General features: G+C 41.0%; 1 protein-coding gene across 1 annotated transcript in view; it reads right to left on the bottom strand.

Moving 5' to 3' along the window:
- The window catches only part of LOC102940290 (potassium voltage-gated channel subfamily KQT member 1-like), a 742437-nt gene that overhangs the window by 260509 nt on the left and 455986 nt on the right, over positions 1 to 25942 (bottom strand). Inside the window, exons 14-16 of the mRNA XM_043532723.1 lie at positions 23331 to 23425; positions 22248 to 22288; positions 12928 to 12989 (exon numbers count right to left, since the gene is read on the bottom strand). Coding sequence (XP_043388658.1) covers positions 12928 to 12989; positions 22248 to 22288; positions 23331 to 23425 — 198 coding nt within the window. The remainder of the gene's footprint in view (positions 1 to 12927; positions 12990 to 22247; positions 22289 to 23330; positions 23426 to 25942) is intronic.

Genomic DNA, 25942 nt, shown 5'->3' with positions numbered 1-25942 from the left:
CACCTAATGCGCTCTGACTGGCCTCCGGAAGTGTCCCACAATGCCTGTTCTCGTCACTGTGGTCATCACTTTTGAACTCTGCTGCCCTGTCCTCAGGTGACCAACCGTTAGACCCGCCCTTTAAATCCCCTGGGAATTTTGAAAATCCCCTTCCTGTTTGCTCAGCCAGGGGTGGAGTGCTCCCAGCGCATCTTTCCACGTGACCATGCCTCCACGTGCCAGGTGATCCCCAGTATGGAGCAATGGTGAGGTGCTGGACCTCATCAGTGTTTGGGGGGAGGAAGCTGTGCAGTCCCAGCTGTGTTCCAACCGCAGGAATTATGATACCTTCAGGCACATATCAAGGGCCATGATGGAAAGGGGCCATGACCGGGACGCCGTGCAGTGCAGGGTTAAAGTAAAGGAGCTGCGGAATGCCTACCACAAAGCCCGCGAGGCAAACAGCTGCTCCGTTGCTGGCCCCGCGACCTGCCGTTTCTACAAAGAGCTGGATGCAATACTTGGGGGCGACCCCACCTCCACTCCAACGACCACCATGGACACTTCCGAGCCCAGCACAGCAACGGGGGAGGAGGAGGAGAAAAACGCGAGCGAGGGTGCTGAGGCGGGGGGAGACACCACGGAATCCCTAGATGCATGCAGCCAGGAGCTCTTCTCGAGCCAGGAGGAAGGCAGCCAGTCATGGCATCTGGTGCTTGGGGAAGGACAAACACCAGAGGAGGTTCCCGGTAAGCGGCTTTTTTTTTCAGGAAGGAAGTTCTTTGGTGCGAGCTCTTTGGGCGAGGAGGGTTAGGGCTGCATGCACACCTAGATGCAGAATAGCGCATTGATGTGGTCTACCACTTCACGGTAATCGGCATCAGTGATCTCTTCAAAAGTCTCAGACAGAACGTGGGCAATGCGCCTGCGCAGGTTTATTGGGAGAGCCAACGTGGTTCTTGTGCCAGTCAGGCTAACGTGTCCCTGCCACTGTGCCACGAGGGGCGGGGAGTCCATTGCTGCACACAGGCAAGCTGTGTATGGGCCAGAGCGGAAGCCACAATGTAGTAGAAGACCCTCTCTTGCTTCCCTGGTCACCCTCAGCAGCGAGATATCTTCCAGGACGATTTCCGGTGGAGAATGTTGTGACAGTGTTCAGTGTAGGTTTCCCCTGCAGCTGTTGGCTCTCCCCAAGGCACAGAAACCCAGTGGATAGTACATCCAGGAAACAATTAGTCCCCCTGGACCCTGTGCTTACTCACCATTTCTGGGGCTCCCATGCGTTATGTGCGCTCACTTTGGGACAGGCAAAGTATGATTTTGTATGGACTGTGATTGCCCTCCTTAAGTGCGGGGGAATCATTGCTCTGTCTGGTGTGTACAATGCTGCCTCTGTTAAGCGTTGCATTTTGCCTGTGTAGGTGCAACCTTGAGATCTCAGCCGCCAGTGTTATCACCGGCCGACAGACTGAGAGCACTCAGGAAGAGGTCCCGTAAAAGCAAAGAAGACACGCTGCAGGAAGTGATGCAGCAGTCTGTGGAAGAGAATCAAAAGGCACAGAAGTGGAGGGAGAGTGAAAGGAGGATCCGCCAGAAGAATGAAGAAGCGCTGGCACAAAAGGGCGGTGCTCCGGCAGCAAAGGACGGATTGGCTGATTAGCATAATGGAGCGCCAAGCGGACTCTCTCCAGGCGCTCGTCACCATGCAGGCGAAGCACTACCGCTCTCTCCCCCCCGCAGCCCTTGTCCCAAAACTCTTTCCCTTGTGCCCCCATGTCCCGTCCAACACACTTTCCCCATCATCCGGGTTCTTACCGCCCCCAGCTGCCTCCTACACCCCTAGCTTCACCATCCACCCACGAAAACTACGACCCTTATGCACTGCACTCAACATGCTTTATAGCCATCCTGAAGTGCAGCACTCAATGCACAGCACTCCAGACGGGATTCCAGAGTATGAAATCAGGACATACTCAAGTCTGTGAGTGAACTGGTCCCCACCCCACCCATTTGCCATTGTGGTATTGCTGTGTTACTTTGTTTTTGTTTCAGTAAATGAATTTTCTCTCTTTGAAAACATACTTTATTAGTGCATAAAGCAAAATATACTTTAGCCCAGGAAACCAACGAGCACTTCAATTCAGTGTACCAAACACAGCCACTGCACTTAATTCCCATGCAGAGCAACAGACATTACTAGTGGCTTTCAGCCTCAAATTGCTCCCTCAAGGCATCCCTAATCCTTGCAGCCCCGCGCTGGGCCCCTCTAATAGCCCTGCTCTCTGGCTGTGCAAATTCAGCCTCCAGGTGTTGAACCTCTGAGGCCCATGCCTGAGTGAAGCTTTCACCCTTCCCTTCACAAATATTATGGAGGGTACAGCACGCGGATATAACCGCGGGGATGCTGGCTTTGGCCAAGTCCAGCTTCCCTTAAAGAGAGTCCAGCGGCGCTTCAAATGGCCAAAAGCACACTCCAGTCATGCGGCACCGGCTCAGCCTGTAGTTGAACCACTCCTGGCTGCTGTCCAGGCTCCATGTGTAGGGTTTCATGAGCCACAGCATTAAAGGGTAAGCGAGGTCTCCAAGGATCACAATGGGCATTTCGACTTCCCCTCCGGTGATCCTCTGGTCTGGGAAAAAAGGTCCCGGCTTGCAGCTTCCTGAACAGGCCTGTATTCCGAAAGATGCGTGAGTGATGAACCTTTCCGAGCCAGCCTGTGTTAATGTCAATGAAACGCCCACGGTGATCCACAAGCGCCTGGAGAACCATGGACAAATACCCCTTTCTGTTAATATACTCGGACGCTAGGTGGTCTGGTGCCAGAATAGGAATGTGTGTCCTATCTATCGCCCCTCCACAGTTAGGGAAACCCATTTGTGCAAAGCCAGCCACAATGTCATGCACGTTACCCGGAGTCACGGTTCTTCTGAGCAGGATGCGATTAATGGCCCTGCAAACTTGCATCAACACGATTCCAACGTTTGACTTTCCCATTCCAAACTGGTTAGTGACCGATCGGTAGCTGTCTGGAGTTGCCAGCTTCCAGATGTGTCTATCCTCAGCACCCTTGTCCGGGTGAGAAGTGTTATTATCCCTGTTTTACACATGGGGATCTGAGGCACAGATAGACTATGTGACTTATGACTAGGAAGGCTGTGGCAAAGCAAGGAATTTGAATCCAGGTTTCTCAAGTCTGAGGTCAGTGGCCTAACCATTGGGCCAGCCTTCCTCACTTTCAGTCCTTACAACAGCATCATTATTCCATGTAAGTGCAATTTAATGTGTGGTAAGATATTAACTGAGAATGACAAAAACCAGCTGAGTATGGGTTAAATCACTATGTGCAGGATAATACTTACTGAATATGATTTATTAGGTATTGTGGTATTGCCAAGGGGTCCAATCAAGGATCAGGGCCCTATTGTACTAGGCGCTAGACAACAAATGAAAAGATGCATAATGTATCCTATGCTACCTCATCCCTTAGTCCTCAGGCTGCTGAATGTTTAACAGACATGTTGAATAACACAGGGAAGACTAGTACCTCCCAGCCCACAGTACCTTAAAAATGACTTCTAACAGAAAAAAAAACCACCATGATTATGTTATTTGCCAGTAGAAACAAAATTATATTATTGAGAATATACTGTAATGATTTACTCTCTTTCTGTGTCACCATTTTTTCCCACTTGCGTGACTCAAAATAATGTGTCTCAAACAGTATTACAGTGGAGAATACTGGGGACTGTGTTTGTAGGCTTCTTCACAACATTTTACCTTTTTGCCTCCCTCACCCCAGATGCCATAACATGAACATATAAGAACATGAGTTCTTAAACTAGGTGACCATTTCCCACCCAAGGTACCATATACACTTTGGAGTGGACCATCACAGAACTCCTGTTCAAAACTCTTTTTATAAGGTTAAGTAATTTTCTAACATGTACTGCAAAGAACCATATTTCCTGTACTGTTTGTTACAATGTATCTATGCAGTTATAATTAATAATAATAAAATCCATTACAGACATTCAGGGACTAATTCCAAAAACATACACCCTAAAATGTACTTGCAAAAAAGCATGAATTCAACCGCAAGTACAAATAACTATTAGTTTGATTAAAATGTGGATTTTGCAATTATATTTCTTGCAGATGGTGCAACGAGAGGCCAATGCTTTAAAAATCTGGCCTTCAAATAAATAAGCAAGCACTGTCATTTTAATTACTGATCCTGAAAGTGCTCTGTGCAGAGAGGCCACATAATTTTGAAAGGAGTTCTATGGGTGGAGCTAGAGCTGTGCAGGAACCAGACTTTTTTGTTCAGGAAAGAGTTCTGTGATTTCAAAATGTCTTCTATTCCACAACAAGGGGTGGAATCAAAATTTCCTGCAAACCAAAATAAATAAAATAAATAAACAAACAAATAAATTCATTTTGGTTCAATCAAAACATTTCTCCTGGACAAAATCAAACCATTTCATTCTGATGTCAGCTTTCAAAAAGGGTTTCAAGATGGAAAATTGAAACGTATATTCAATTTTTGTTTCAGAATGATTTGTTTCATTTGTGACATGTTTCCGCTAATCATTTAACTTTTGATGAACTGGCACTTTCTTATGGAAAAACATTCTTTTGGAACAATTTCAACCAGTTTTAGGAGGAGCACTTGCAGGATGCAAGCCTAAATAATTACAAATTACTTAAAATTAATATTTTTGGAAATAATTTTATGAGTTAAATTACTTAATAATAATACATAATAATTAGAGACGGTGAAGAATTTTGGGGATTTTTTTTTTAAAATGCCAGTTTATCAAAATTGAAACTGCTCGTGGGACGGGATTAGTTTCAACAAATTTCCAATTTTAAATAAATTTTGAAAGTAAGTTTCAAAATTGTCAAAAGGGAACACTTTAAACATTTTCTGAACCAAAAAAGTGCCATTTTTTAGGCTGAAACAACTTTTCCTTTTGAAATAAGTAAATTTATAGTAAAAATGAAAAAAAAAAATTGAAATCTAAATGAGACATTAAAAAATTATTTAAACAAAATATTTCAGTTGACCTCCTCTGAATTTTCTTGTCTCTTGGGAGATTTTTGTTTTGCAAAAATGTTCAAGATCTTGACTTTTTCCCTGATTGGAGATGGGAATTTTTTTTGAAACCTCAAAAATTCTCATGGGATGGGAAAATGATTTTCCGCCCGGCTCTAGTAACAATAATAGTATTAAATAAGTAGCAGCAATGGTGGTGTAGAGCTGCACTGCCCCATTGGAAACCCTGTGTCTCAAGGTATGTCTGCACTGGACCTGGAGGTGCAATTTCCCAGTCAAGTAGATACACCTGCGCTAGCCTTGATTGAGCTAGTGTGCTAAAAATAGAGTCAGAGCTTATGGCTGGAAGAGACCACCAGATCATCTAGTCTGACCTCCTGTATATCACAGGCCACCAACACCACCCAGCACCCGCTCACTAAACCTATGGCAGCATAGCTGTAGTGGCATAGGTGGTAGGAGGGACTAGTCAACCTGATTGCATGCCTTGGGTTTCAGATGGAAGCACTGGGGTAGCCAGCCAACCCCTCCCACTGCTTCTGCTGCCATGTCTACATAGCTATTTTATCCATGCTATCAGCAAAGTACACCTCTCCAGTTCACAGAGTAGACTTGCCCTCTGCTTCTTGGAGCTCTCCAGTTGTGATGGGGGAGAGCATTCTGCTACAGCTGGAAGCAGTGCAGCATGCCCCCCCCGAGAACTAAGTCAGCAGAACTGTCAGACAACAGTAGGGAGCTAGTGTCAGAATTGTGGTTCCAACTACTCCTAATGCACCTTGTACTTGTACATAGGGTTGAAATTCTGGCTGGCTCGTATGTGGGCTTCATAAGGGCAGAGTAGGGTCCTTAGTCCATGTTAGGGCTAGTTACAATCTGACCCTTAGCATTTGATTAAAAGTACTTGATTGCTATCACAATCAATTACTACAGACAGTGTGTAGAATGCTGAACGATTATCACTACCACCAGTAGCTTTCATCAGTAATTTTATGTTAGCTGTAAGAAATTTGGGCTTTATTTGGGTGTACAGTTGAGCACATTCAGCATAACTGGTAACATACATAGAAGACCATGGCTGGAATGGCAGAGAGTGCTACAAACCAGGATTGGGACAGAGACAGAGTTGTTGGGGAGGTGGGGGTTCGCTAAGCCTGCATTGTATTTTGCATGATTATATATTTAAAATATCACTTTCAGAAGCATCAAATTTGCTCAACAACTATACTGAAATATGAAGAAATCAAACTTTGTAAAATTTTCCAAGGTTAGGCTGTAGGACAGTAGGCTCTCCAATAGGTTAATCAGTTCAGACCCTTTGATATGGATTAGAATTAGATATCCTAAAAAAACATTGCACAGGAAAGATTCCATTCCCCCAGGGCTCCATTATTTATAAACAGATCTAAAACCATTTAATTATTTCTATCTTTCACAATGTTTATTGTAATTTTGTGCAATTTTGTCAATGACAGTTAATATGGAACATATCTTCTTCAGGTATCTCTCACTGATTTCCACTAAATGAAAGGTACATTTATCTTACTTAGTAAGCACAGCGTTTTCAGCTATCAGTTTGATGACGTAAGCAAGTGCATACTGTGTAAGTCCCCATTTTATGCCGCAGGACATCATGAATAAGATTAATAGGTTTTTTGAAGAAAAAAAGGTTCCACTGAAACAGTTTCAGCCAAGATAGCAGAAAAGCAATTAAATTATACTGTCTGTCTAATCACAGCAATCTTTGAGACTGCTGTAAATGGGATCAAACTAATTATGCCTGGACCTTAATCAACAGACAATACAGCCACAGGGGAACAGACACAATGATTTGCATGCTCATTTATAGGACTCCTAAATTATTTAACATTTGATTTATAGTGCTCTAATGTTGTTCTGATAAACATTCACAATGTCAAACCCTTCCCTTCACCCTCCTTTAAAAAAAAAAAGGGGGGCCTGATCCAAATCCGAAGGACAGACTTCCACTGACTTCACTATGCTTTGGATTAGACCCATGATTCTCAAAACTAGCAGTGAAGATTCCATTCCTGTCCAATTTTCATGATAGAACTCAAAAAGAGCTCATGTGCTTCCCTGTTGATGTTTATTTTGGGGGAAATCTTCATGGAGGTGCATATTACTGTGATGTAGAAAGGATACCTCACACTGATCCATAAACAAGGCTCAATAACAGGAACCTCAAGGGAAGGATTTAAGTTTGATTAGTTCAACTGTACACTCTAAAATATTATGTATGTATATTCCTTCCTTTTGCTTGAAAATACTTATCAGAGTAAACTCTTACCTTTGTCCCTACTTTCAAACATTTGTTGTCAGGGTCTGAAATGTTTTACACGCAGCTTGACATTGTTCTCTCTCTAAACTTGTTTATTGGCTAATCTGGGCCAAATTTTTGTTTGTTACCCTATTATAAATATGAAATATGTCCTCTGAAGTCAATACAAAGTTATCTTGGATTTACACTAGTTTAATAAAGTGATATTTATTCCCATAAATCTTTTGAGGGTATAAAAACAGCAAAACCTCCTTAATCAAAAAGTTTCAAACTAACAAAATTCTCTTAAAGGAACTATAGTTAGACTTCATGTCCTACATGGTGTTCAGCAATCTCAGAAATCAAATGCATTAAAACACTCAGGTGTTTTAATCCTATGCACAGAATTAATTTTGTCGTGGGTTATATTTTTGCCATGGCCTACTATAGGGGATGGGCAAACAAAGTTTATCAGTGAATGTTTCTGAAATGTTTTTGAGCTATCAGAAATAAGGTTAGGGTGCCACAATGATCTCTGCACTAAGTCAATTAGAAAAGCTGGACATTTAAATATTGCTGAGGATCCAGTTTATCAAATAAGCATGAGTTAGAGCTCAGGTTAAAGTTCTGTCCTTAACCTGTCCCGTGGGGTTTAAGTACTACAGCAGTGGAAAACCAATTCACACATACCACCAGGATGCCTGCAATACTTTTGTAGAGTGGAGTGAAAACAGAATTCTGTTCAGCCTTAATACGGAACGTTTGGAGTATCATTCTGTTTTTGCTTATATCCTATGCAAACCCAATTAATTGAGTGGGGTTCGATAGGGAATGAGGGCAGAACTGGGAACCTTGTCTTCTTTACATTTACATCAGTGTAAATCCAGAATAACTCCACTGAAGTAAACAAGAGCAAAATTTGGCTGATTTCTGTTGATTTCTTTTTCAAATTAGGTACTAGTTTAAAACAATAGTCAAATTACTTCATGCTATGAGGACAGTCAATGGATCTACTCTGGATTTACCTTGGTGTAAATAAAAGTAGAATTTGGCCCACTTTAGTGGTATTCTCTTAATACACAGTCACAAAATCTCTCACACTGTCTCCTTGGACCAAATCTGGCATATGCTGAGACTATGTATAGACAATATTACTCATTCTCCATTCGAGATCTAACAGCACAATGTGGGTATGTTTAACTGCATTAATTGTGGACACACACACATCATCATCAGCCTGACTGTTTAAGTTATTTTGGTTTCTTTGAAACACCAAAACCAAACAACACATATTACAAATCCGTTGTCTAAAAAGTTTCATCACAAAATGTGAATCAATGTTTAAGCAACAAGGGTGGAAAAAAACAAAACAAAACAAACAAAAACAACCAGCCAAACCACAACCCCAAAAACAACAAACAAAAAACCCCACCCCGACTTAACTCCACAATTGTCCTTCCCCTCCAAAATCTTAACTTGACAAACTTATTTGGTGGGTTTATTTTTAATATATTCTTGAACCCTCATAAACAGATTTTTTAATTGACTCATTGTACACTAATTTTCAGCCTCAATTTTTTTTAAACAGCTGAATTATGCCCTTCCTCCCCACCCCACAAATTAAGGGTTTATAATGGAAATGCTGACAGACCTTTAACTATGGTGGTGCTTGCAGACGCCACCATGATAAACAATGTGATGATGACTATTTAATGACTCTTGATGTAATTACAGCAGGAGTCAGATTCACTGAACATCAATCTCGCTATTGTTATCCAAAAGAAGGATGCCCAGAAACCACTCTTCTCAGAGCCCATCGTTTTACTCCCAAGTTTAGAATTATTGTTTAAATTGGTAAAGAGAGAGTTTACCATCACAATCCAACCCCCTCATTTGTTTATTTTGGACCATGCTTTTGTTCTGGCTCACATTACTCAGATGAATAAAGCTCAGATGGGTTCAGCTTTACTGCCCTGCTTTCTCGGAGCATTTCTGCATTTTTTAAATGCTACCAAATGGTTGTTTTTGGCTCCTACCATTGTCACATGTTGTCTGTAAGCATGGAAATAGTTATGGTAATATGGATGTAAATCACAACTGTAAATACCACATAAAGAAGACTGCCATATAATTATAAAAATACCTAATCGATTTCTTTTTCAAAGACAACACAGCTGTCCCTTTTAACCTTCCATTTGCAGATTCTTTTCTCTCCTGTTTTTATTTATAGGTTGCTGGGCAGTTTGACACAGTATATCAAGATTTTTGCTTCTAATTTTTTGGGGGAAAAGATATAGTACTCATTTCATCATAAAGAGGCATTAGTTTACAATTTTAAAGAGAATCTAATGCCAACTCTAGAACATCATCTTGGAAATGATCTCCCTTCTAATGCATTTCAAAAGAATCTGTCAATGGTTACATGCTGCAATTTAAAATTAAACCCTGCCATTGAACTAAAGGAAGGGTCGGCCAAATGGCACATATCATTGGGAAAGCAGCCCCATTCTCGTTCTTGTTCACATCTCTGTGTTATGAAAAAGTACCACAACAGGTTATTATGCTGACCACAACAAAATAAACCTTTTATAACCTACTCTGAGAAGAGCAGGTTGAAAAGTGTTCTGGGTAAACTTATACTACACAATATGCCATGTTAATGAAGGAGTAAAGCCTTACATAGCACTAATGTTGCCAGAAGGGTTTTTACATATTGGCTGGAAACTGCCACCATGTGTTTTATCCCTCTCCCACCAGGCTTTGAGTGTTTAAAACTAAGTTATGCAAGTGTACGTTAACTCTCCTTCACTGTAAACTCGCTATTCCATCCTGCACAAACCTGTTCTTATCACACGTTTATTACTGTAAGATTATTTCAGAAGCACTGACAGTGATTAAACCTGAGGTTACAATGTTGTTCACGTTAAAGAAAAAGAACCCTTTTTTTTTTTGGCTCTTTGGAAGCTTCTTGCACTGCTGTTACTTATTCACCTTTTGGGGGGGCCTTTGTTCTAAATTATGTCCTGTACTTGGCAGGTTGAGAAGCTTAAACCAAAATGGTACGAAACCTTTAAACAAAAGAGACTGAAGTCCATCCTCAGCATCAAAAAATACCTCGTTTCTCTCTGAAACATTGGAAACAGACAATTACTACGGCTCTATGTAGAACAACGTACACCCCTCTGAATGGATGAATTATGTGCAATCCCCTTTTGCACATAAAGGTAAAAGCAATCTACTAGAAAATGCTGGTGGGAAAGACCAGTCTGGAGCAGAAACACGTTAACTGCTCACTGAGACAAAATTTTAATTGGATAAAAAATAAAAATCCATAGCTGCATTTTTATCAGTCTAAACCAATTAGCCTTTGTCCAAAAGTGTGCCGTTTTATCAGATGTGTCACTGGATTGGGAGGCTGCCATGTCTGCCACGGGTGACTGCATGTTAAAACAATTTCTCTAGGGGGATGGGGTTTATCCCAAAGGTTTCCAAGTTCCAAGGGGCAGGTCATTTTTCATGACCAGCTGGAGCCTCATGTCAGACATGCCCCCACTCCGTTTATTCTGCTTAGAGACTGAAGACTGCTTTGCCCTTCCTGACTCCCAATTGTTTCAAATGTGGGTACACAGTACTTACCATAGGGAAAACCATTTAAAACAAGAATTGGTGTGATATGGGAAAACGGTTGAGGGGAAGTAGTTTGACAGCAGGATGTGGTAGTTTCTATTGTCCCATTAAAACAGGGATATCTGGGAAGCCTAACTTTGTTCCTACTATGTAAACATACATATTTTAGCCTTGTGTGCAAAAAAGATGCAAACATACTCACTCATTTAAAAAAAAAGCAAACAAGAAAGGTTTGTCTTTTTTTGCATACCATAGTTACCTTCTTGATATAGGACTGATGGTCATGAACAATGAATGAAAGTTAAGTTGTACCGAAAAAGCAAACAATTTAGCTTTCATTGTGGGGCAGACCTCACTGCTTGCCTTTATTTTGTATTTGTAGTTTGTTCTGACCACATAAAGGAAGCTGGAAACACTGCATGCATTTTGCAGGTTCACCTAATAAATTATCTTCATACGTTTTTATTCCCTTCATTGTTCTGGAGAAAATAAATATAGAGATAGAAATCAGCAGTTCCAATACAACACGTGGAAAGTTAAAATGCTATGCTAGAATCAATCAATCAATCTATCAGAAAAGCAGTTAGGCCTTGCCAAAACCCCAGTTGAAACTGAGCTCGCAACAACAATATTTAAATCATATTTATATATGATCAATGTTAATATGGCTTTATCATGGATTTTTGAGCTAGTTTAGATGCTGTTCCAAGAACCCTGCAAAATAGGTTCCAAAATAAACCCATGCAATAGATGGGCAATACATGCTTATAGTGGACATTTAAAATGATAATGTAAATCCCTCATTATTTTACCGCCTTGAAACTTTTATGTTGATGCAAAGTGGATGAAAATAAAAGCCTTTGGGAAACTGCTAGAATTTGCTTGCATATGTTTAAGCTACAAGAACAAGATCTGTAAAGCTGATTATTCAATATAGCAAGTTATTGACTGGGAGAACTTCTCACGGTATTCCATCTGTTACACCATTCTACCTCTACCAGCCAGCTACCGCTGAGAATCTCAAATTAAAATGTCTGAAGCCATTACCAATAAAGCCTTGAGGCTGGACTAGCGGCAGAAGCAGTAATGATACACTGATTTCTCTCCTTCATAACATGGAGGAGTCTGAAGCCTACATATTACTAATTTAGTAAAACAATAGCTCTTTCAATTTTTGGAATTATTTCTCACACAAATTGATGGAAGCATTGTCACAGATATCCTTCATATACTATATTTCCAGACCTACTATATATTGTTTCTTTTGACCCTGAAGTAGACTATCATTGGGACACAACCCACTCGGGTCCAAGAAACTAAAAGTCTAGGTAAATCAGTTATCCAAGATCACAGCATTGCATATTTTCATGTTATGATAAAGTTCCTTCAACATTAGGTGGCTGGTGGAATTTCACCTTTGTATCATTTCGACATAATTTTTGTAAGGTGCACTGTGGTTTCTTAAGAAGAGCCAAAGCTTTCCCCCCCTCCCCCTTCACATAATTAAAAAAAGAAACAACTAAATGAACAACTTGATGGAGATATCCTTGATCACAGACAGGCTTTGTCTCAAATGCTAAAACAAGCTGTAGTGGAGAATGTCTGCTATGATAAAACTGAGATATCAACTGTTGCTATTTACAAATAGTGCTGATAATGGCCTCTCTAGTATCTTTAATATACTAATTCTGGTATGACAGACACCTTGTCACTATGCAGTATTTGTCTACCAGACTTATGCGACCTACCTTTAACATGGAAGTATTACTACTTGAAATCGAGAATCAAGTTTTCCCGGCAGTTAAATGGTTAAAAGTGCTAACAACATAAGCATGTAACTTCATCAAATCCCTTACAAAAATTAGGATATTTTTCTTGATTATGGTGCCCCATAGTTCTAAAGTAAATCATGCAAAGATATTATCTTGCAGTCCTGTAGATCAGATATCATTAGCCAGGGGAAAAAAAAAAAAGCTTTCATACACTTACCTTATCCTCTAACCGGATCAGTCTGGCTCCTACAGTATAGTATCCTTTGTCTACCCCTTTTTCTAAAAGAAAAAAATTGTGACAGTCATCAGACAAAGAATAAGCTGAAACTAAGAAGTATATTTAATTGGATTTAAAGCAAAATAGAAGCTAATAAAAAGTTAGGGTGATATTGATGACATGAGTGCAACAAGTCATTTTTATTTCATAGACTGTATGAGTGAAAGAGGGATTGGGTACACATGTAATATGTGTGTGTACATATATCTATATGTACCACTTACACAATGTGTGTATATTAACTATACAGTCATGCATACTTTTATATAAGAACGCATACTATGTTTTCACATTTATAAATGTGACAGGCAGTACTGTCTAGTGGACAAGACACTCACCTGGGCTCTATTCCCAGCTGACCCACTTGTATGACACTGGGCAAGTCATTATATCTCTCTTTGTCCCCATTTCTCTTCCTACCCTTTTTCCGTCTGGCCTGTGTAGGCCCTGATCTTGAATTGAAGGATTGGTACCTAAAAGTGGAAACTGTTCAAAGCAGGGTCTTTCTCTTATGTTTGTATAGTGTCTAACACAGTGGGGCCACAATTCTTGTTTGGGACCTCTAAGCACTACAGTAACAAATCAGAAATAATAATTGTATTATGAGCTGCAAAAAATATTCATAATGGGTAAAAATTTCAAAAGCAGCTAACATGGATCGGCTAGGTATACAGTGGCCACTGGCGCATCCCCAGAATACAAGATATCCATGCCCCTGCCTGTGTGAGCTCGTCTCCACCCGCTTCACTTCACATGAAGGCGTCTCCCCTGTCTCTATTCCCATCCACACCCCCACCACTGCCCCCGCCCTCCTGCATCCAGTCGATTCCTCTTCCCTCTCCTTTTCAGCGGCCAAAGGCACGTCAGTGCTAAATCGATACTGGACAGGGACAGTACTCCATGAACTAGGACTGTCTGGCTTAAAACCAGACAAATGTCTTCCCTAGCTAGGTATACTTGGTTTTACTTCAGCTCAGTGAGCTGGACTAGATGGTCTCTTGTGGTCCTTTCCAGCCCTAAAATTCCATACTTCAATGAGGTGACTTAGGACCTTAAGTCTGACATTTTCACCCAATGAACTAAAATGCTTGCTTTCAAATTTATGATTTTTTTTTTCACAAAACAAAAGCAAAATTTTGCAAATTTCTGATGGAAAACATGCACACAAACAGTTTGCTATTAGAAACGTGACCTTTGCACACTCATGTTTACATTCCCTTTTCACATGTTGAGCTGGATTGGTTGCTTGAGGTTTGGCCCAGGAGCCACAATCTATTTGGTTGTAATTGCCTGACTGGCTGCACCAAACGGTTACCCAGAAGCTATGTAGCCCCTTTTTTCTTAGTGTGGGTGGCCACAGCAGGGAGCAGCTCTTGTGCATTGTTCTACTATTGTGTGTTTGGGAGGAGGGATACTTATTGGCCGCCCCTCTCCCCCCGAAGACACGCTGAGATTTTAGGAGGGCAGTGGCCCTGCCTGGCAGCCTTCTAGAGATATTGGAAAGGAGAGAAGTTTTATCAAAGAAACTGGGGAGGCAGCTAGCAGGTCACCAGTCTTTCCACACAAGTAGACAACACAAATACGGTTGGAGGCATTTTGTGGGCAGAGTGGCCTGGCTGGATCCAGAGATGTGTGCTATTTGGACAATTAATTAGTTTAAGAACTCATAAACCTCTGAAACTTGAATTCAAGGTTCCTGGTTTGGTTCATCTCCACCAAAAGTGAAATAATTTGCGGATTTGTTAGGTACACAGGAGCATATACATTAAATTGCAAGTATGTAGAATCCTAACATCCCCTAACATGTGTATTAGGACAAATACGCATGTTTTCTAAATCTGTGCTTCTCAGATCATTGGGTTGTGGTTGAATAGAAGTGGGGAGATCAGAGCTCTCTATCCCAAATCTTAACTTCCTACCCATTTCAAGTAGGCAAGACCCTATTTACATTTTAAACATCTTTACATAGTAAATACTTTTTGGTAGAACTGCACATGACCATCTTCAAAGGCACAAGTCAACAGACTATAGGAAACTTTACACAGTTTTCAGATGAGATGAAATCCAGAGGCAGAGATGCTATGTGCATTTCTAACATTCAGTAGGGAACTCTAGGTTCACAACTTAATCAATAGGTTATACGTAGGACTTGTAAAATGTTTTCCCTCAAAACCTGTTTTTGTATGGAAGAGTCTTTTGCTGAAACAGAAAGTTTATGTCAACACCATATTTTGGGTTTTAATTGAAAAAGTGCAATTTTTGGCAGACAAAATACTGACATTTTTGTGGGTTTTGAGCCCATATTTCCCAGTTTTCACTTGCTGAACCCCCCACAACAATCATTTTTGAAGAAAATCTGAAGAAAACGTTTGATCAAAATTAATTTAAAAAATTGTTGAAAATTTTCCTGGGAAAAATAATTTCCTAACCAGCTCTAATTACACAATTCATATATGTACAAGCTATCTAAACAAAAACTAAACAACTTAATAATATTTCTCATTTTAACTACTCCAGTACCCTATATAGGAGAGAAAACAAGAAAACAGGAATTGCTTAGACAAACGGTTGGAAAGGAGTGCAGCTATTTTGTGGCATGTGGCATTCCTCTCAAGTGAAGTGAAAGACATGTCATGCAATGCTCAGTCAGCTGTGGCATGGCTTTCACTTTTCTGACATGCATGCTCTGTATCTCACAGAAGGCTGTAATCTTTCCTCCTTCTGGTTAGCCTCCATTTAGTTAGGTATTTCAGCTGTAATTTATAAGTATTGCCCTCTAATAAACGCTGCAGTCTTTTCATAAAAGTAAACTGGGTGTGTAGTCAATCTGGAAAGCCTTGTGGCAGAAGGATGGGCACTAGCTCGAATAACACTGTTCTAATGTATTTAATTTCTATCTTGTTTTTATAGTATTCCTCTACAGTCTTTTCAAAATATAGTATTTCATCCCCCCATTCCTTCTTCTGCATACTAGATTATTTGCCTTTGTAAAGAGTAGGAAAAGGTTGGACAGACAACTGTAAATCGGAAACTTCCTAACTTTTGTGTTTTTTTACTTTGTAACTTAAGTAACATTCTTTTAATTTAGGGTTGGTTGCTGGGTGTGCGTGTGTGGGTTTTTTTTTTGTTTGTTTGTTTTTTTGTAATATATTGGCTAACCCAGATATTAACACTTTACAAACACACAAAAAAGGGAGAGGATGTTGAGATCATTATGAAGAAGGGAGTATAATTAAATATAATGGGATGAAATTACATAAGGAAAATTTAAGCTAAATATCAGGAAAGACTTCCTGATGCTAGTCAATATCAGACAGTGGAGTAATCTTCCTAAGAACATGACAGATGCCTATCACTTATTCTATTTAAATTTAGACTAGGTAAAATAATTGTAGATGTAAAATAGGAAGCACCTTTACTATCAGATTGATAGAGAATATCTTTTGAGTCATCCAGTTCATCTCTAGACTTTATCATTATTATATAAATTGCTGCTCCTTGATGTGTTCTTCCTCGAGGGTTGCCAGGCATCTGGCTTTTGACTGGAATGCCCAGTCAAAAAGGGACCCTGGCGACTCCAGTCAGCACCGCTGACTGGGCCATTAAAAGTCTGGTTGGTGGCACAGCAGGGCTAAGGCTCCCTGCCTGCCCTGGCTCCATGTGGCTCCTGGAAGCAGCAGCATGACTGGCTCCTAGGTGCAGGGGCATGCCCCAAATGCTGGCTCCGCAGCTCCCATTGGCAGGGAACCTTGGCCAATGGGAGCTGCAAGGGCAGCACCTGCAGGCGGCGTGTAGAGACCCTTGGCTGCCCGCCCCTAAGCCTAGAATCCGGACATACTGACCACTTCCAGGAGCCACTTGTAACCAGGGTAGGCAGGGAGGCTACGCTGCTGACTGGGAGCCACCTGAGGTAAGTGCCGCCTGGCCGAAGCCTGCATCCCGAACCTCCTCCCACAACCTAGCCTCCTGCCCCAGATGAGAACCCCCTCCCACACTCCTAAATCTCTCCCAGAGCCCACACCCCAACCCTCTGTCCAAGCCCAGAGCCTCCTCCTGCACCCCAAACACCTCACCCCCAGCCCCACCCCAGAGCCTACACCCCAGCCGGAGCCCTCACCCCCTACCCAAGCTCTAAGCCCCCTCCCACACTCTGAACCCTTCAGCCCCAGTCTGGAGCCTGCTTCTGCACCCCAAACCCCTCATCTCCAGCCCCACCCCAGAGCCCGCACCTCCAGCTAAAGCACCCCCTCCTGCACCCCAAACCCTCTCACACCCCAGCCCCCTATACTCCCTACCCCAGTCCAAAGCCCACTCCTGCACCCTGAACCCCTCATTTCTGGCCCCACCACAGAGCCTGTACCCCCAGCCAGAGCCCTCACCCCCCTCCCGCACCCCAACCCCCTGCCCTAGCCCAGTGAAAGTGAGTGAGGTTGGGGGAGAGTGAGTGACGGAGGAAGGGGGGATGGAGTGAGCGGGGGACGGGGCCTCAGAGAAGGGGCAGGGCAGGAGTAGGACCTGGGAAGGGGGCAGGGCAGGGCAAGCGTGTTCGGTTTTGTGCGATTAGAAAGTTGGCAACCCTAAATTCATCCCCCCCCACACATACAATACTTGTTTAAAAAACAATGTAAGCTAACATTTCCAGAAGTGTTTGCTAACTTGGGGTATCACCTGTTTTTCGTGCACAATTTGAGACACCTTGTTCTTTATTTTCAGAGGTGCAGACCAGTCACAACTCCTACTGATGAAAACCAGGAACAAGAAATCTCAAGTTGGTCACCCAAAAATGGAACAGATAAAATCATTGAAACACTTATGAAACATTTTCTGCAAGGGAATAGTGAATGTCACATCTAAAATGAGGAAGAGAAAAAGAACAAGTGAAATGGGAGAAGATTACTTTTTTTAGTTTACTATTTACTAAAGTACTATGCCATATCACATCAGAACATAATGTACAAGAACGTTAAAATATGTTTGTTTCTTTTATTAGTGAGAAAAAATACTTACGGGTAGTAACTCAGTACGTGACTTCCTCCAAACTGCCTGAAAATGATTTGAGCTGGAAGTGATCTGCTGCATTTTCACAGGATAAGCAATTGGCCTCAATTTTTAACCCCACAAACTATTGCTTTATAAATTATGAAGTTGTTAGAGATTTTTTCAAATCTATTTTGAAGTATTTTTCTAAAGGTAGAAAAGGGAGAATTTGAGCTGTGTGACCTGTGGAGTAGCCCAGACTGCAAAAGGTACCTCAAAATCTCGGGAAAATATATCAAGCCCAGCACACTACTGTGGGTCACTAGGAGCAAAATGGACTAATAGAAGACACCACACTGTTCTGTCTTCTTTAAAGCAATTAAAAGTCCATGCAGGTAGACTGCTGTACCCATAAAAAATTATTCTTTTACATCTGGGATCTCTAAAATAATAGATAAGAAAATTATCTAGGGCTTAGTGATTAGATCATTTTGGTCATAATTTAAATAATCTTGACCCCTTCTTCAACTGAGATGCAGAACAGAAGTACACTGGATTTTGTTACATAGCTATGTTGTATTTCTGCACCTTCTCCAGAATGTGCGGGTGCCAGTATTTGGCCACGAAGTCATAACAATGTTTATAAAATAACTATGGGAGTAATTTAATATGAAATACTGTAAGTATCCTTAGTAATTATTTAAAGGTGGTGAAATTTGACCGTGTGTGGAGGCCAAGCTAAGTGGTGAATAGGCTCCCATCTAGCTTTGGAAATGGGACTTACGTGGTGCAAGGGAACTAATTTCACCCAGAAGTGAAAAACAGATTCAGAGGCAAGAAGGAGAACAGCCTGCATCTATATAAAATGATGTCTGCTTAGAGGGCATTTTTTCTCTGCTGGCAGATTTCTTTTTGATCCCACCTTCCTCATCTTTATCAGGGATGGGGTAAAACAGTACTTAAAGAAATATTGACTCCCATATCCCACATATTAACCCATTTTAAAAGCCAAATTGATCTGAACACATTTATTAAGCTTCTGAAAGATTCTTCTTCCCCACTTCCAGTTACTGACTGGAAACAGAATGACACAGAATAAGAAACTCCTGCTAAGTCCACCCAAAAGCAGGAAGAAGTGCTAAAAATTTCACAAGAAAGCCTGTTTCTGGTGAGATTTCCAGTCGTGTTGCACATACATAAGCGGTTCTGATAAGGCACCAACCTTTGGATATTCATTTGAATCCGAACACTGAATCTTTTGTGGCATTATTCTTCCCCTGTGCTCCTGAATGGCCATGGGGATTCTCTGAAGTTGCATTCAAAACCACTGAACTTCATTAGGTGCAGAAGGTGGCTTGTTACTATTTTACATTTTACTATTTGTACCATCTCATAGGTGTTTGTTTTGTTTAGTAAATATTATTGAATCTCCAATTTCACTTTGAAAATGGGACTTAGGCACTTTTCAAAATTTGACCATTAATTATCCAGGTGACTAAGCATTATCTTTGACAAAGTATATTCTTTGGCTTTTTAAAATTTCCAGTCTTTAAGGAATTTTGAGTGAAAACAGCCAATAATTACTTCTAATTAACACAAACTATTGCTATTATGTATCTGTAATATCTTGTCCATGTTTATGTCATTCACTTGTGAAAGCTGATCTAAAACTAGATCTATAGTAAGTATCACACTATGTGTAGTGTTGTCAGTATTGACAACAGAGATTCAAAAGATGTCTGATCTGAAGCTCACTGAGGTCAGTCGAAACATTTCCATTGACTTCAATGGGCTTTAGATCAGACCTTAAGATTCTTTGAATAAAGCTGGCAATAAACCACAAAGAAGTCATTGGGAAGGCAACATTCTTTTTGTATTTTTCTTTTCAATACCTTGATTTTCCCTGCATTTTTATTTCTCTTTTCTTTGCCAGCTATGAATGCAAAAATTCAACAGACTCCATATTGCTGACGAGAGAGATTCTCAGCAATGTCTTTGCTTGAGAAGAATGCACTGTTTAAAAATTCCTTTTTAATGCAAGACTGGCCAGCCATGCCTACGAAAATTCAGGGATCTCAGGTATCCAGAGGGGATGGGAAAGTGCGAGTGTCTGTCACTGTCAGAAAGGGGTGAAGCTACAACCATTTAGCTGAATTCACCTGAACGTTGTTGAATAAAATAGGGTTGAAATCAAAACCACTCCTGGTTTTAGTTTTGCAAACTAAAACAGCACCCAAAATGAGGTGGGTGAAATCTGGAACTATTTATCTGGACCTACCCATCATTCTTGAACTTAGGGAGGGGGTCAGATAAAAGAAGATATAGATCAGGTCATTTCTGCTCTTTGTCTTGCAAACCCATAACTGAGACACTTAGGTTTTGCAACCTTAAGAACCATCTCCAGTTTCCCTCCTTTCCAGTCGATATTTATGATGCTGTCAGTTCCCCTGCGGGTGCTGCCATATCTGCCTGCAAGTGGCATAACTTTGTAGAGCTGGCAGGCTATGGCGAGTGGCATCATTCTTGGCAGCATCACCTTTGAAAGATGGTACTTCTGGAAAAGTTGTCGCAGAGCAGCTGTTCAGCACTAAGGCTGTTCCAAGAACCGATTAGCAGAGGAAGTTGTTTAAGTGATGGGCCTGCAATGTTCTTGTCTGGAACAGCAAGCATCACTTCCATAAAATGTCGCCAGGAGCCCTGGTGATCCTAAGTCCGCTCTCAAATAAAGCTGTGCATCATAATCAGGTCTGAAGATGGACTAACAAGAATTTTTCTTTCTATTACTGAATATTTGTGTAAACTAAGAAGTTCTCCAAAGACAAATAAAATATGAATGCAAAATGAAGGGCAAGATTTTTCATGACAAAAAATTGTAGCAGACCCTAGTTTGAACTGGAATTCCCTCACCGCTCCTCACCCTCCAGGATGGGGTTTTCAGACCATGTCACTAGTGTAGGGACTCACTGCCAAACCTGAGGGCTCCTGGTAGTCCAGTGATACCTTATAGACCCCACTCTTCCCCTGAAAAATCTTTGCTTCTAATGTAGTATCGGCGTGTGAGCTGCCTTGAATGGAGCTGATTACAGCTCCCAGACAGCCACTGGGGCAGGTTTGGCCCCAAACGGCTTTATTTCAACACTTGTTTAAATCGCTAAAGCTATTTGAGATCATCCAAATAGGCAAAATAGGTTGAAGGAGCTAGGATTTATGGACTAAACTTTAGTAGCCTTGTCTGTGGGATCTGACGCTTAATGAAGCATGGATGGAGAGTACCCAGCTTCACAAATTCTTTGGAATGTTACCTCACAGTTATGCTCTTTACATTCAAATCTCTCTCTTGCTCTCTGCCTTAGATACAAAAAGCTGTCTCATAAAACATATTTCAGTCACCTCCAATGCTATGTTCAAGTAATAGCAGATTAGAGCTATAATTTGTAATATTAAACCCAAAGTAAAAAAACGAAACAAAAAAAAAACCAACCCCAAAACCCTGAAGTCTCACAACATTTTTGAAAACTCACTTGCACAATGCACTTTAAAAAAAATAACTCAGGGTGCAAACACACCTAAATGTGTGCAAGCTAGCCAATTTTTTCTCTACAGCTAAACCACAATTTAGCTATGAGGAAGAAGAGCATACCGTATATTCCACTTTGCTGCAGGTCCCCTGCAGTGGTCAGACTTTAAAAGTTTCTTCCATTTTGCAAGATACTACTGTTTCTTGTGTTATTTTTCATTTTAATACAGGGTATATGGGTAAAAATTTTCAAAAACACCTATGCGATTTAGGAGCTTAAATCACATTTTCAATAGTAACTCAGACATTCAGAATCCTAAATCCCATTGACTTTCAGTGAGACTGATGCTTCTAAGTGCCTGAAGTCACTTTGCAAAAATAGGACTTAGGTGCTTTTGAAAATGTTGATCCTAAATCCAAACCCATAGAATCTTTCAAAAAGGAAGAGACCTTTTTAAGTGTAAACGACGTATATCCAAGCCCAGCCAAAATGGTTTAGAAAGCAGTTTGATATGGCAAATCTTATAGTAAGAGAAGTTTTCAGGCCTCTTTGTCCTGGTACACATTTTTAACAGCTGTACTCAATTTCTGTTTAATCCCAGCAGCCCTACATGAATGCCAGGTAGCAATCCTTCTGCAGCTGTACTGGGCCTATTAACTGCGTCCAGCAATTGACTGTATGATTGGTCTACATTAGTCTACCAACAGTTATTTCCACTGAATGATGGAGCCACTCATGTTATAAAAATATATATAGTCATCATACCTGGAAGAAAAAGGCCAGGCTTCCCTAAGGAATGATCCAATCTGAAAAGAAAACAGACAATCATTTTAGTTTGCTAGCAGCAGAATTATCAAACAACTTATTGTTTTCTGCTTGGAATAGTACACATGCATATTTTACATGCAAAAGAACAGTAGTTTTAAATCAACAGCAAGGCAAGTGAAAATGCTGGTCTTGCATGACTGGATTTACATACAGTCAGCAGTCTCGCCCTTTATACATTGCTATTTGTTGGAATAAAGCTGCATTGATACTGTGGTTTTCCAGAACACTGATATTTTACTTATTTCTTCTGTTTTCGTTTTATAGCTAAAGCAATTTAGACCTGTATTGCACAAAATCCAGTAACTATGAATATCCAGATAAGATGGCTTCTTAATAATATTCATAACTGTTCCCTGAATCACACAGAGACAGGGTGTTGGTTTTTTTAAATCATTTTATTTTGAAAAAAGTAGACCCTATCCTGCTCAATAGGAATTTTGCCACAGGCCTCAGTGGGTGAAAGATCTGGTACTGGTGTCCTCAGTAACTCATCAATGCGCTAAAAAGAAAAAAACCAAACCTATGTTGAAAGCCAGAAGTACATTTTTAAGGCAAAATTTCACATGATTGATTCAATAGTTGAGAAAGTATGTGACAGAAAAGTAAGCAAGCAAGAGGAGTAATTGTGGGAGAGGAAAGGGGAAGAAGAGGAGATTCAGATAGACAGGCAAGCACAGGTGAAATAATGATTTCTCCCAACCATGGAGAGTCATAGAGAGGAGATAGAAAGGGAAGTCACTATTGGAAGAGTTTTTCTTTTGTGAGACCTGATCAGAAATGCTCACAACCTGCAATAAATTTCACACTATTGACCTCAATTTCTTTTCTTCCCTTTTGATTTTTTGGGGAGGATGTTGACTGTGTACAAAAAAAGGGTTAAAAACTGACTAAGTCAAACCTTGCAGATATCATGATCCCAGCTTGCAATTTTTGACAATTACTGTTCATTAAGTACACGTCTCTTCTAAAGCCAGCCGGCACCAGAGAAATCAAATATTTGATTAGACAGACAGGGCATACCTTCTTTGAAGTTCTTTTATGCGAACCATCATATTAAGGTGTCCTTGAGAGTATTGTTCAATTACATCGCGTACATCATATGGTTTTCGAGCTTGCTGTGAAAGGAGTAATATGAGAGACTGTGTTATACCCCTTGTTTTACATCACTCATTTATATCAGTTGGACCATCAGTTTTCATCCTCTAGAGCTTTTTTTTGTTTTGCAAAGTTCTCTGTAGTTACTGAAAAATACGTTATTCTTGGAAATTACAGAAGTGCATATTCAGCACAGGAACATGGCTGAGCGATACCCATTACTGTCAATAAGAGTCACACCTTTACACTGTCACATGTTGACAAAGATACTGGAGCGTCGTAGTCCATTTAAAGCACAGAACGCCATGGTATGTAATTTAATGAAGGTTACATGTGTGACTTTCCTCAGCTTATTACAGAACCATATAGACGTCATTCTATCATTATTCCCAACAGTAAAGAGAAGCCCAATTCATAAAGCTTGGATCCAGATTCAAACTCTTCCAAACTTTGGGGATGATTAGTGACAGGGTTTTGGTCTAGATCATTGGTACGACAGGAGCTTCCTCAAAGCTTGACTGTATTTAGATTTGGAGTTGGTTTGGGCCCATATCTACCCACACTTCTAGATGCAAAAAGGAACAACTAAGATTAAAAATAGAAGTGAAGCTACAAAGGCAAAAAGGCTAAAACTACGGGGTTTCTCTGACTTTTCCTTTTTCTAAGCCTGAGTCCAGCTGCTGCTGCTAACTGCCAGTTGCTGGATATGGCTCGTGAGACAGAATTTAAAAATAAGCTTGGGTAATTTGCATAAAAGGATGCGATTATAAAAGGTGCAATATGGACAAATTAGGGGAGGAAAAAGCTGATCTGCTTTTGAAAATAGAAGCATTTTTGGAGTCATCAGCCCAGTGGGAAATATGGGGCAAGATGTCTGCCTTTTGGCTTTGGATCAAGAACAAAAAGGTACACGGCAAATCTAGTAATTGAAAATAACTGAAAACAGCTCATTAGTCATCTTGTTGTCTGTTTCCACTCTGCCACAGCTTCAGCCAGAGCCATTAGCATGCACCATTGCACACATGCACAGAACACCTACAGTATGTGTTGGAGTCATGCTTGGAAGGCAGCCATATCGAAATTTCAAATAAAAAGCATGCAACTGGAGTGGAAACAAAGCCTGTAAAATGAAGAAGCAAAAACTCTTAATGACAAAATATGCTTCTCGTGCTCTTCAGTCAGTAGTTACCTGTAGCATTGCTTTCAACAGTGCTTAGAGTTTTGTTGTTATAGGTAGGGGTATATGTGTGTGTGTGTGTTTAAAGCTTTCAATTTATTGCCATACCACCCCCTCTCCCCCCCGGCTTTCTCAGCTACATTTGTAGTAGACGCTGACACATCACTATTTCTGGCCAGAAAAGCAGGCTATTGTCTTCCCCCAGAGAAACAGTGCCAATATCACTCTTTGGATTGACTGGCAGGGGTGCTTTGAGTGCATTTTGGCTAACTCTCTCTCTCTTCTTTTGGACACTCTCTATTTACAGATGATGCACGGCCCAGAGCCTAAATGTACTAAGTTTTTTATTTTTAAATATGTGTTACCATGTGCATAATTAATTCTCCTCATTCCCAATAAAATTTCACTTCCCCTCCCTAAAACTCTCTTTATTCCTGCTACCAAATCATCAGCACTAAAGCCTTGTGTTGTAAAGTACTCTATATTGAATGCTGCCTGAGCCCAGTCTAAAGTTTGGAAAGAATCAAGATTAAAAAAAAATCCCTCTCCTTCTATTCTTTTTCTTCCATTTTTCCAATAGCCCTCCTTAGACCTGAACATCTTATGCCCTTGCCAATTTCTGGAACAGCGTCCACAGACGTGCCTCAACTAAACACAATCCCTTCTCAAGTTCTGACTGAAAAATACTACAATATACCGTACAACTAGGGGAAGGGTATAATGGAGACCCCCAGGAAAATTTGGCAAATTTGGCAAAACTCCCTGAGCCCAAGTAATCAGGGCCAGCCTTACGGATGGGCGATGTGGTCAGGGTGGTGCTGTGCCCAAGAGGCAAGGAGTAGGGCAGGCCTGGGGTGCAAGGCTGCAGAAGGGAGTTCAGGGCAATGTGGGGAGGTAGTGTAGCCCGGGAGTGATGGGGTGGATGGATGGGGAGGCAGTGGGGCCAGGGCTGATGGGGGATGGGTGGAAGGCCGGGGGAGGCAGCGTGGCCCAGGGGCAATGCGGGGTAGGTAGGGAGGCGGCAGGGGAGCCAAAATACAAGTTTACCCAGGGCACCATTTTCCCTAAGGCTGGCCCTGCAAGTAATTCTCAGACTCCCCAATACTGGGCTCCTTTCCTCCTCAATTTATCCTTGGTCCAGACCATTTGGACTCAACATTCTAAATCCATCTCAAATTCAGTGTCTTTTGAGTAAAGACATTCAAGCACTTCTGAAACTCAAGTCATCTGTATCTGAATTCCCCAAATCTATCTCCAACTCTGGTCTACCTTAGCCTATGTTTTGTATCCATAAGTCATCTGAATTTTGATTTCCCAAACTCATCTAATACACAAAGACTTCTAGGCTAGGATATCTTTA

Source organism: Chelonia mydas, chromosome 1 (assembly GCF_015237465.2).
Source record: "Chelonia mydas isolate rCheMyd1 chromosome 1, rCheMyd1.pri.v2, whole genome shotgun sequence".
In the NCBI taxonomy this organism is placed as follows: Eukaryota; Metazoa; Chordata; order Testudines; family Cheloniidae; genus Chelonia; species Chelonia mydas.
Note: the sequence above shows the minus strand (reverse complement) of the source record. Positions and strands in the feature narration are given on the sequence as shown.